Raw genomic sequence first — 13,656 nt, forward strand, 5'->3', positions numbered from 1 at the left:
CCAAATTCAGTTATTCACTTTACACTTAATATTTTATTTCATTTCACAATTCTACGCTCTTTAGTCCAATCCAAACGTTGACCAACTGATCATTGACGCCCGTTAGGCTATATTATTATAAAACACCACCGCCCCGTTAAACATTTCCGTCATCTCTACGTCTTCTTCTTCTTCTTCATCCTCCACTCCCAACTTCCGTCAACAATTCCCACCTGATAATAATAATAATAATATATTATTATTATTATTACGCCTTCACAAAGATCGTATCTTTATTGCATAACAACATTCAGTACCAGTCAATCACATCAGATGACGACTGAAACCGGACATGTTTGCTCATCGGAAACAGTTACCGGCGGACAAAATGTCTTCAGTTGTGATGAATCCGATGTTTCATCGCCGATCATCTTGTCGTCATGGTCAATGGGATCCTTGGAAGGTTAGACGAATCAATTAATTAGTTAATATATTATATTTATATATATAGTTCAATTAGTATTTTGCTACTAGTTATTATTCTTGTATTTTGAGAATGTTGAGATTTGGATTGTTTCCTGTGGGTGTTTGTTAATTTTGTTTGATTTTAGTCTGAAAATTAGGGTTTTGTTGAGTTGGTTATGGGTTAGTTGATTTTGTCATGATATGTTGGATGAAATTTTGGCCAACTGTATTTTATAATTATCTTAAGTTGAGCATATGTAGTAGTGTTTTTAATCTTAACGAGTTGATATGATGATGGTATAAACATGTTGTTGAAGCTAAATTTATAGTTATCATCTTTATACTTGCGGGAATTATTAGAAGTTTATAGTGAACTAAGTCGAAAGTTATGTTCCGTTTGCAAAATTGGATTTCTATGAGAAGGCCTGTGAAGTTTTGATAATATCAGTGCAGTATTCATACATTACAAGCTTTAACTCTCCATCTTATGTTAAACAAGATATCCTATCTGTTAATCATGGATTTTTATGCTTTTACAAATATCTTTATACTTGGTAGATATTGTTGTTAGTGTTTGTAATGAACTAAGTCGAAAGTTGTCTTTCATTTGCAAAAATAAATTTCTATGCAAGTAAAGTTTACACAACAATATCAGTGCAACATACATAAACTATATGCTTTTAAATCCGTATGATGTTAAATGTAATACATGTATGAGTCGTATTTGTAAATCATGGATTTTTGTATGCTTGTAAGTTTATTACTAGAAATGACTTCAAAAATAATGTTTATGATATGCGCTTGTTTGATATATTAAATTTTAGAGTAAACATGGAGGGTGGACTGTTGAAAAGCATAATATCTGGTCTACTTAATTGATTTTTTTAATGAAAGCATGACAGTACATATGCTAAAAGACCTGGAAAAACTACAACCAATACTAACTTTCGTTTATAATGAACGTAAGGGTAAAATGGGAAAAAAGTAATATATACGTATCCTTTTAAAAGATATACACTTATGTGTGATAAACTAAAATAGTAACAAGAACAATATTTCATGGACGGAGGGAGTAGTTTTGACAAATTTATGATAGATATTAGGGTCAAGTGTATTCGTAAAAAGTTTCCATAAAAATAAACAAAACACTCATATGCTAGGAAATTGAGATAAAGTATTAAGAGCAGATATATGGTGATATTGTTTTTTATTTCCTAATTAGTGGGATTTTTATGGAGTACATATCTGTTTTCCGTATCATATAGATGCGAGTGGTTTTAAATTATAAGTACTTGTGAGTTAAGCCTCTCTATTTAATTTTGCCATATATAACACGGAAATTAAGCCATAATAGTTTCTCAGTTTGGAGAGAAAATAACTTATAGCTCTTGTTTCTAGCATAATAGAGCATAGATACACCTGTACTAATACATGTTCTTTAAAATTTTATGTGTTGATAAATCTGTTTTGAAGATATTTATACAATTATACTCTGTTACATATAACTACAATATTCTTAATTACTAATGTGAAACATTTTGTTGTATTACAGTTCTGCAGATTGGAAGTTTGCTGCAGAGCAGTTTGTAAAGTCACTACCAGACAAAGTATTTGTTCACCGTACGGATCATCTGTCATATAATTTCCATATCAATTTATAAACAAGATTCACATTCTATTAAGTTGTAATTAAACAAGATTGTCACATTCATTTATTCGGTTTATGTTACTTGTGCAATATAGGTAGTGAAAAGAATGCAGCATCTCAGACGCTAGATGGTGTAGATGTAATGGGTGAGCGGTTGTCCGAAGAGGTTAGTGTTAATTTCCCATATATTAATTATTATATTTATTAACGAAACACTTATAGTTTGATTTTTTGCTAATTTCAGGTGCTTGAAGTGATTAAACAAATGCCAAATCTTCGTAAGATTTCTTTTGTTGCACATTCTGTTGGAGGTTTAGTGGCAAGATATGCTATTGGTAGATTATATAGACCACCGAAAGAAAACACAGATGATTTTTCGGTTGAAAACGGTGAGGAATCAAAGCCCACAATTGGTGGTTTGATTCCAGTCAACTTTATTACAGTTGCAACACCTCATCTTGGTTCAAGGGGCAATAAACAGGTAGTCTTTTTGGTTCTATTGCTTCTTTCTTTGAAAATGTATTTTAAACATTTGCGTACCAATATGATTACAAAAGTTGCATTATTTAGGAACAATCTATGTTTTAAATGAATTGATTTAAGAGGTTTTATGCATGAAAAATATACGTTGGGCGACTTTTCATCCATCTAACTTGTTTTTATTGAACTGTTTTTATTTTTATTTTACGTAGTCTTGTAAACAAACCAAACAAATACTGACAATTAAGGGAACGGAGTTTCTTATTCATAAGAAAATGAACATTTTCGTGTTCGTTTGTTAATAGTATAGACGAACGGTTCACAAACGTAAACATACTTAAACGAATGAATATAACTTAACACAGATGAACATCAGTATGTTAAAATTGATAAGACACGCCCGAATTGCAATTGGTGATATAGTTTTTTTGAATGGCATGATTGGTGATCTTTTAATTTCATATATCTGTTATTAATTGAGGCCTAAACCATATTAATGGATATGTAAACAAACGAACATAAATGAATGTTAACAAACAAAAGATAAACAAACACTCACGAATGCAAATGAACAAACGATTCAAGTGTTCATGTTCGTTCATTTAAATGTAATAACAAAAGAAATTGTTTATGTTTGTTTATTAAGCGCGCATAATCGAACTTCCCACCGAATGGTTCACTGAACAGTCGGTTCGTTTACATGTCTAATTTTACATGTGTGGCCCAGTAGAGAGAAAACATTTTCTTTTTTCTATATATGTTTGTTGTGTGATTTAAAAGGTTTGAAATTCCATTCATGTTTGCTGTATGATTTAAAAGGTGCCTTTTTTATTCGGGTTATCTGCTTTGGAAAAAGCTGCGATTCTTGTTATACATTGGATATTTAGAAGAACAGGCCGGCACCTTTTTCTTACGGATAATGATGAAGGAAAGCCTCCGTTACTTAAACGCATGCTGGAAGATTACGGTGATTGTTATTTCATGTATGTTTAAATAAGCGGTTTCTGTTTGAATTCTTCATATATGCCGAATGTGACATAATGACGTTGCCTTTTTCAAATTTCAAGGTCAGCATTACGCTCGTTCCATCGTCGTGTAACATATGCAAATGTTGGCTATGACCGTATCCTTTTGTTCATTGTTAGTTTTGATTTATGATCATAAAGACATTATTATTACTATAATAGTCTAAAGTATTGAATAAAGTTATTTAGGAGGTTGTATAAATTAAAAAACAGGCTTTAAGTCACTTTCAACCCGGATCTCTGTTTAGCAGAAACTTTATGATCCGTTTGAGATAAAACACAACCTAAATCTATCAACTTTTAGTAGGCCTGTAAACCAATCGGGCGTTTAGTGGATAGTTCATGAAGCGTTCATGTTATTTAATAAATGAACGAACATGAACAATAAAAATGTGTTCATTTACTTAAACAAACTAGCATGAACAAAAAAAGTGTGTTCGTTCAGTTTAATGAACAAACATGAACAAAAAATATGCTCACTTAGTTAAAGGAACAAAACATGAGCACATGTCTCGTTTGTTCATTTATGTTTATGAACGTTCTTTCATTTAAATTCGTTTATGTTCGTTCGATTACATTCATTTATGTTCGTTAGTTTACATTTGTTTACGTCTGTTAAAATATTTTTATAAAATTTTTTTGGCCCATTATAACTTAGGTTAGTTTTAATAAATTTTAAGGCCCAACACGTTGTTCTTCACATTACTTTTAATTGGTCTTAGCTTAGTTATGTTCGTTTGTTCACGTTCATGAAACGTCATTAACACTGTTAAACAAATTAGAATAAAAGAACACACATGAACAAGAAAACCTCGTTCGTTTAATTGTTCGTGTTTGATCGTTTGGTCAGTTAAAGCTGAATGAAAAAGCATGAACATGGTTTATACGTGTTTGGTGGGTTCATTTACAAGCTTAGTTTTTAGATGACACAATTTTCACCTCTTCTAAAATACAGTACGCCTTTAGTGATATTAAATTTCCTCTGTTTTTTCTTAACTGACATGATTAGATATTGTCGGGTGGAGAACTTCATCAATTAGGCGTAACATAGAACTGCCAAAGGTACATTTTAAGCTCGTGTTATTATCAATATTTTTAAATGTTATTAAGATAAATTTGTGTTTGCAGTGGCAAGACTCGGTAAACGAGAAGTATCCTCATATTGTATATGAAGAACGCTGCAAGGCGTATGATTTTGAGCCGGATTTGACTAATGATGATAGTACAGATGACGTGGAAGGTTTATAACTTATATATCATTGGCTATCTGTTATTATTACCTTCTGATTATATAAATAATAATTAAATTGGGTCTTTAACAGAATAATTAAATTATAATTGCGGAGGAATTGGTGACTGGTCTTTCTCGTGTTTCATGGGAAAAAGTCGATGTTAGCTTTCACAATAGTAAATCCAGGTTTGCTGCTCATAGTGTTATTCAGGTACGAATTTATAATCATTTTTTGTCTTCTTTTAAACAAATAATTTATTTGCTGTTTGGAAAAATACACTTCTTTAAATTATTAAGCATTATAATGTTCCATCTTTGCCATTCATTGCCTTTGTATTTCTACCACTTTCTCCCACTAGTTTGACTGTTTTACCCTTGGTATCATAGCATGACTTTTTTTTTAATAAGAAAAGATAAATCGTATACGTTTTTAATGCAGGTGAAAAATCACAACGCGCATACAGACGGGGCGGATGTTATTCAACATATGATTGATCATTTTTGTCTTTAGAGCTTCTGCCAACTGTATAATATTAGAGGTCCTGGCGTAGAGTATGTCATCTATATTTAAAGGTAACGCGAATAAAATGTAATTACAAAGGCTATATATCATTAGAACAATAATTTTATTAGTTTTTTAATAAGATCAGTACGGGGGTTTATGCATTGAGCGAAGATATATTAGTTTTATCTGTTAAACCAGTAGAGATAAAGGTTTAACATGAAGCGCTCGTTCATAAGTAAACGGGTCAAATACCTCATCCAGTGTTTGTCATTTTAGAAGTATATCACATGATATATGTTGATAGTTGTGAGTGAGTTGATACGATGTTTGTTTGTTGCATTTGCAGGAACATACAAGCTCGCATCTTAGGGATTTAGTTAGTCATGTAATTGTAAACAGAGAAGTATTGTGTAGACTTTATAATGTTGTAAGTTTCTTTGGACTGCTTGCAATAATTGTTGTGTTGTATACCTGAATGTAATGAAGCAAGTTGATTCTATCACCATCACTGATTACTTGACAAATTGTTGTGCCAACTACAAACTCTTGCTATATACAGTTTTACTAGAAGGAAAGATGACTGTTTGTTGGTTCTCTGTGATAGCCAACAGGTCATTTCACTTACAACCCTTAACACTTGTGAATTGTGATCAAGTCACACCTCAATGTATTCAAATAAAATATAATTACCAAATCTTAGCTGGTTAAGTAGAGGTACGAGCTGTCACAGTTATAAGAAAAAAGTGATAAAGAAGTCAATAGGTAACGGATAGGAATTTAATTTGAATATAAAACGGATAGTTCAATGACTGATTTTGGATACAGATTCACCACTCCGGAGAAATTGTATTTAAGAACTCCACTCGGGATGTCAAAATCAAGCTAGCAAAGACAAAACAACTTTACTCAAAATCGTTTGAAAGAAATTTAAAAAAAAAAAAGCTTTTCATTATAAACATCAGTGTCAATTAATTAAAATAACTTATAAGTACAACATATGCTGGATGGAAATGTGGAGTTGCATGAATATACATAAAAAAAGTTGCCTAAGATCGAAATTAACTCTTCTTTCCTTTTTGAGAGCTGAATGAAATTGAGAGGACATGGAATAGGGAAAAACAAAATGTGATATCTTTAAAAAAAAGACTTAACATTTTTAGTCATGCAAAAGGAGGTATTGTGTTAATTATCTATTTCTGTGATAGTTTTGTCTTTTTTTATTTTTGTATAATTACTTTTGTTTACCTGATAATTAAATTTTAATTGGATTTTAATAATCAAAATTATGGCCTATTGACCGATAATAAACTATATTATTTATTTAAGTGCTTAATATCCTTACTTTAACTTTCAGTGTCAGGGACAATATCAGTAACATAATCGTTATATTTATGTTTGAATTTGACATAATTTCATTAAGTGATGACTAAAAAGTAAATGAGGAGAGATAGGAACGAAATAGAGTAAATCAAATATAAATTATGTGTTAATCTATGATTATTTTGATACTAGATTGTTCTTGTTAACAAAAGTGAAAGTTAGGACTATTAGTGGTCAAATTGTCAATATAAATTATTATAAGCCAATAGGCCGTAGTATAGATTATTAAATTCTAATTTGCCTAACTAACATACTTATAGTTGAATATTTAATGTTATTTATAGTTTGAAATGAATGTAAATGTAATAGAAGTAGCGGCTTAGCTAATCTAGACAAACATACCCAATACAGTTTTACATATAAACATGCTATTGTTAGTCGGGGTAAGAAAAAACCGAATCATAACCGAAACTTAAACCGTTAACCAAATAATTAACCAAAGTTAACGAACAATATCGGCGGTTATGGTTAATTGAATCTCATTAACCGACCATTTAGTTATAATTACGGTTAATGGAATTGTGACAAGTAAATCGTATACATGTTTGGTGTTGATTTCTAGATATATACGATAGCCGTAGTTGTAGTTTGGTCAAAGTTATGTAGGGTGACTTGTCGTATTGGAATTTGATGTCGCCGTTGTTCCCAAAGTCTTACTTCAACTTTCCCCCTTATTAATTTATACAAGTCCTGAATAATAAATATATTCTTCTCTTCTCTTCTCCCCTTGGCCCAGATCCCTGGAGAAACATACCTTTTTGCTTCATTCACATGGATCTTTCACTCTCAAATCTTCTTCACTTTTCTTCTCCAACCAAAACCTTATCGTTTCCTTCTAAACCTCTTCCATTTTTCACAAACTGTAACCCCCGGAGGTGGTGTTATTATCACCCGACTATTAATCAGAATAACAACACTCCCACTCCTACAGTTGTTATTAAAGATGACGATGGTTTTGTCCTCGAAGACGTTCCTCACTTAACCGATTTCTTACCTGATTTACCGGTAATTTATTTATATACTTTGACATTGACCTTTGACTTTTAAACAATTGGATTCTGTTGTGACACATGATCCGCACTAGAAACTTATCGACTCATATTCAGTTTCATTAAAGATCTATTTAATTGTGAAAGCTTGTTGAACCTGAATTGTGTCATTTCAAACTACTAGGCATATAACCCAAGAAGCATAAACAACCCATAGTTATTGAAAGCCCTCCTCTGTTGTTATTGATAACGGATCAACAATAATGATCATTTGAACCTTTGCTATTTATTACCTTTTCCTACTTTTATTTTGAACACTTTGTTATTCAATTTTTGGAATTTCGTTTTAATCTATCTAGATGACACCTAACGTTATATTATAGCTTTTGCTTATTTTATGTGACCATTGACGAATACTATAATTTTTCTAATACATAATATATATTTTAATTTTTTCTATTTAAGTGTGCTTTTTTCCCCTAGGCCCCAGGCCAGGCCCGTGCGCTTAGCGCCTTTGGTAACTATGAAACAACCACAAGAACCCAATGCTTTATCAAGTTAACCCGATCTCAATGTATTTTATCTGTTTCAGAGTGTACCACTGAAACCCTAGCTACAAATATCTTATAATCAAAAACCCGAGCTACAATGTGGCTGGACCATACACTATAGGAAATCCCGAAAACGTTGGATCATAGTTTACGTTTTATTCTTTCTTCTTGCAGAGCTATCCCAACCCGTTAGAAAACAGCCAAGCCTATGCAATAGTCAAGTAAGTTTTTTTTTTTTTTTTTTGTTATATTTTACTCTCTTATGTTGTTAGCATACCTTGTGCACCGGTCTTTATAAAAATGTATGATCATTTTTGCAACTCACCAAACAATATGTAACCCTTTTCATCAGGAATACTTTTGTTAACCCAGAGGACGTTTTAGCACAGCAAGTACGTTTTTTCTTGAATCGTACCACATTGAAATTTTAACGTTTTTTACCACCAAGCTAATTTGGTATTTGGCAACCATGACATCTTGTTGCAGATTGTTGTTCAGAAGGGTAGTCCCAGAGGTGTGCACTTTCGGCGTGCGGGACCCAGGGAAAGGGTATATATTTCATTTAACTAATTAAACAAGTTGGCCAATTTCTCATTACTTCATTATGGTTTTAAGTTTTTATTCTACCTAATGCTAGGTTTATTTCAAGCCGGAGGAAGTACGAGCGTGTATCGTTACATGTGGCGGTTTGTGTCCCGGGATCAACACAGTGATCAGGGAGATTGTATGCGGCTTGAATATTATGTACGGTGTTAACAATATACTTGGAATTGAGGTTTGTCGTATCATTATTCATCCCCGCCTTATTGCTATATATCGTATAATAAATATGTAGATGGGACACACAAAATCAAATATTCTGTTATCCAACTGTTGTTCTTTTCTACAGGGAGGCTATAGGGGCTTTTACTCAAGAAACACAATGGAATTATATCCAAAAGTTGTTAATGATATTCATAAACGAGGCGGTACAATTCTTCAAACTTCACGTGGCGGTCATGATACCAACAAGATAGTTGATAACATTCAGGACCGTGGGATTAATCAGGTATATATTATTGGAGGTGATGGCACTCAAAAAGGAGCAGCTGCTATTTACAAGGTAATTGAATATTTCAAATTATATTTGTTTTCATTTGGCTTTTTAATACATAAGACAAGATGTTAGTTTTTTTTTTCTTTTTTAATCTGAAAGGAAGTTGAAAGGCGTCGCCTTCCCATTGCGGTAGCTGGGATTCCCAAGACAATTGATAATGATATTGCTGTAAGTCATTTGAACTCTTTGTGATTGTTTATTTGACCTTTTGACACATTAGGTTAATGCTTAATAATTGTTGTAGGTGATAGATAAATCTTTTGGATTTGATACTGCTGTTGAAGAAGCTCAGAGGGCGATAAATGCTGCACATGTTGAAGTGGAGAGTGTTGAAAATGGAGTTGGAATAGTCAAACTTATGGGTCGATATAGTGGTAAGTATCTTGACCAATGTATACATATGTTTGTTCAAGTTATATAAGATTTCGTGTTTATAGTTCTTATTGTTCCCAAACTTTTTTGGAAATTTTCAGGATTCATTGCAATGTTTGCTACCCTAGCAAGTCGAGATGTGGTAAGACCTTAGTTAACTTAACCGAGAATCAATTGCTTTAGCTTGAGATTATGTTGACTTGATCTAGTTAGTTGTTTCTCAAATATAGTAGGTAGATGTAGGGCTGCTCAAAAAGCTCACGGTTTGCTTGAAATGGGCGCACTTGTAAGTTTATAAATATTCGAGTTCGAGCCAAAGTAAGCTCGCTTGTTGTCTCGCTCGTTTGGCTCGTTTAAATTAAAGCTCAAATTTAATATATATAATTTTATAACCCAAAATGCATGTATATATATATTTATACACATACACGGAAGTGTTCAAATAAGAACCAAGAAATATTTTAACTGCAAGAACCGCATAACGCACTTGTGTCTCTTGCTTTTAAGTGTTTCACAAAAGACAGTTACATAACTGCTTACCCACCATCTCATTAAATCATTAATGCACAATGTACAAGTTCTTTATGTGGTTATCGTGGCTCTCAACATTAACTAGTTCTGAAAAGAATGCATCTCTAAATATGTGTGTGTGTGTGTGTATAAATCATAAATTTGCAAGTTTATCAATTTTGGATTATTTATGTGTAAAAAATATTACTTTTTGTTTCTATATACATCAATATGTGTAAAAAATACAGAATTTGAAAAATAAACAAGCTTTTGACGAGCCACAAGCTGGATCTAACTTTTGATGAGCTGAGCACCAGTTCAACATGTCAACTCATTAAGATAAACAAGCCGTGTTAGCTCGTTTTCTAAATGAGCCAAGCCCAAGCCCACCCTGGCTCGGCTCGACCTGGATCGTTTACAGCCCTAGGTAGATGTCACATAATGGGTTGGGTGGGTAATGGGTCAAACCAGTAAATATGCAACATGTGTTAATGGATCTGTACTGTAACAGGATTGCTGCTTAATTCCAGAGTCTCCGTTCTATCTGGAAGGGCAAGGTGGTCTTTTTGAATTTGTTCAACAAAGACTTAAAGAGAACGGGCATGTGGTTATTGTGTTAGCCGAAGGTGCGGGTCAAGAATATGTGTCTCAAAGTGAGAATGCAACTGTGGAGAAAGATGCTTCTGGAAATAAGTTGCTTCTTGATGTTGGTCTATGGTTGACTCAAAAGATTAAGGTTATTAGTAGCTAATAAAATTTAACGTAACTGTTTCTTGGACAACAATTTCTAAATTTTGTTGAGTTGCATGTAACAGGATCATTTTACAAATGTGAAAAAGATGCCTATAAACCTTAAATACATAGGTACTTTTTGAGGATGAGTTTATTAGTATAGCTGCTCTGTGTACAATTTTAAATTTATGTTTTTCTTTAATATGCAGATCCGACATACATGATCCGGGCTGTTCCAAGTAATGCATCTGATAATATTTATTGCACACTTCTTGCTCAAAGTGCGGTTCATGGGGCCATGGCGGGATACTCGGGTTTCACTGTGGGACCCGTGAACAGCAGACACGCATATATTCCAATTGGGGTAAGTCACATACACGTATTTAACACATTAGTTATAATTAAGTTTTTAAAACTTGGATTAGTGTACTCAACTCATTACTTTTAATGTGCAGCGTGTAACGGAGGCTACAAATATTGTGAAGTTGACAGACAGGATGTGGGCTAGACTCTTAGCTTCTACTAATCAACCCACTTTCTTTGAACAAACATGAATAGATTTGGTAATACACAACTAGGTTTCATTTGTTAAACATCAACCATACTACCTAGAGGTGGCAAAACGGGTGGGTTGGATTGGATGACTGTTTAAATTGGGTAATGTTATGAGACAGGCTGGGTTGGGTTGACCAGTAACATTCGTTTGTCAAAATTCATTTTTTAATCAATGATTTGTGCGTTAAATATGATTAAAAATGTATTATTATAACAATATAATTTATATTTTAATATAGAGATTTAAATTGGTGATGTTGAAATTTTGGGCTCTGTTTGAAAAATTTATACTTGTTTGGAGCTCAATTATTTGATCACTGTTTATGATTGTTCAATAATTTGAGTATTATGTTATGGTGGAGAGTTTGAACTGGATTGCACTTGGTATCAGAGTTTGAGTTGAAATCCTTGAAGCGAGTTTCCCACGATTCTGAATTCGCAAGAAACCGAGGAGCTTGATTTTTCAATGATCCTCGAAAGAGCCGGGGGAATTTGAGTTGAAAATAAGATTATTTCTCGCCTTTCATAAAATCAAACAATGTTTTGATTGAACTCTTGCTAAAAGCATAAAATTAACTTTTAACTCCTACAAATTCGGTTATTTTTCCGAATTATAGATTTAATGAAGTCAAATTATTTGTTTTGTCATCAAACTAATTTTAGTGATTTCTAGTAAAAGGGTTTTATGAATTTTGGTTTATTAGGTGCTTATAAGTATAATTATTACTATATGTTTAGCTTAACAATTAACCAAACAAATTCTTAATTATCAATATTTCTTTGTATATTAACTTTTTATTCTGTTCTTAAAATTATGAACTGCCGTTTATATTTTTGTTATAATTGTTATTAGAATTATTAAATGTCCTTCAGTCATATTTTATATTGGAAACAATATTTATACACACTTTGTTCATTGAAGAGTAAACATTTGTAAAAGTTATATGCATAATCATAGCAATTAACAATTTAACGATGAAAAAGAAAATAGAGGGCATACATAGAGGAGTAGGTTTGGATAGAGGTGAACAAATCAGGTATTAGAAAAACCCGGGTTCGGATATTAGAAAATCGGGTATTAGCAATTCCTGGGTCGGGTTCGAGTCCGGGTATTGCCTCTAAAACCATACCCTACGTATCGGGTATAAAACCGGGTATTTTAACACTCTAATTCTGGGTATTGAAAAAACCATATTTTCGCGTTTTTTTCTGGTATAGATTGGAACTTTTTAGGGGTTGCACTTTTTAGAGGTATTTTTCGGATATAGATCGGGTATTTGAAAAACCCGGTTTCGGGTATTGGAAAAACCCGGTTCGGGTACGGGGTTTAGTACTAAAATGCATACCATATTTGGTACGGGTTTGAGTATTAAAAACCCGGGTATAAAAAAACCGGTTTTGAGTTCGGGTTTTTCGTGCAGCTCTAGGTTCGGACACGACATGCTATAAGATGCATGCGTGACTAACCATTTAACGAATGGTACTAATTGTATTAATGTATGATAGCCAACTTTTTTTTGGGTACATCACCTTGGTTTAATTTTGGATACAAACGTAGCACAATTTTTTCTTTATAACATAGGTCTAACCTGAGTCCCTGCTTGTGTTATGAAATGCTTTCTTTTGAGGTATGGGCAGGGAGGGGTGTTTTTGGATTTTGCTTTGATTTGTGATTTTGTAATTAATTAGTTCATTTATACCAACCATCTTGATATAAAAGAAGTTCAATTTTGATACGACTCCATCTTACTTTTTATATAAAGCAAAACTTAAGTAAGGTGTCTTTCAACTGTGGTTAACAACTCAGAATTTGTGAGGTTTGCATTAAAAGAAAATTAGTAGTTAGACAATAATTAATTGATGGAAATGGTGAGAAGAAATGTTTGATTGTGTTTGTCGAAGAAATAGCACATGATAACTGATGACAACACAGATTATTGTAAACAAAAATAAATAATAATGCAATTAACAAATGTTATGTGTTAACGTCTTACATCTTGTCGTTTTATCCAGGCTGTTCTAAATTCAATTCAAATGTTTTTAAGGTGGAATAAACCAAAGCTTGAATTAATAAATCAATAAATTAATCCACGCAAGTTTAAGTGCTCGTTAGCAGCCATGAAACTATTGCATTAATT

The 13,656-nt window shown here is 32.6% G+C and overlaps 1 protein-coding gene and 1 pseudogene across 2 annotated transcripts; both read left to right on the forward strand.

The window, feature by feature from the left end:
- Positions 1-238: 238 nt before the first annotated feature.
- On the forward strand, positions 239-5,819 carry LOC143616516 (lipid droplet phospholipase 1-like; annotated as a pseudogene). Its single transcript, XR_013150672.1, has 11 exons — positions 239-442; positions 1,997-2,064; positions 2,188-2,258; positions 2,337-2,573; positions 3,392-3,555; positions 3,640-3,695; positions 4,607-4,659; positions 4,726-4,835; positions 4,940-5,039; positions 5,268-5,401; positions 5,680-5,819. The product of XR_013150672.1 is annotated as a lipid droplet phospholipase 1-like (transcript).
- A 1,665-nt stretch (positions 5,820-7,484) lies between these two features.
- Positions 7,485-11,517, forward strand: LOC143616515 (ATP-dependent 6-phosphofructokinase 4, chloroplastic-like). Its single transcript, XM_077089327.1, has 13 exons — positions 7,485-7,718; positions 8,428-8,474; positions 8,606-8,645; positions 8,740-8,802; positions 8,891-9,028; positions 9,143-9,355; positions 9,449-9,517; positions 9,594-9,723; positions 9,823-9,863; positions 10,743-10,967; positions 11,047-11,095; positions 11,173-11,327; positions 11,419-11,517. Exons 1-13 carry the CDS (start codon positions 7,485-7,487, stop codon positions 11,515-11,517), a joined length of 1,503 nt encoding a protein of 500 aa, XP_076945442.1.
- Positions 11,518-13,656: the final 2,139 nt, after the last annotated feature.

The sequence above is a fragment of the Bidens hawaiensis genome, unplaced genomic scaffold, assembly GCF_021521415.1.
Source record: "Bidens hawaiensis isolate Kalapana, Puna unplaced genomic scaffold, B.hawaiensis_p1.1 tig00047698_1, whole genome shotgun sequence".
In the NCBI taxonomy this organism is placed as follows: domain Eukaryota; kingdom Viridiplantae; phylum Streptophyta; class Magnoliopsida; order Asterales; family Asteraceae; genus Bidens; species Bidens hawaiensis.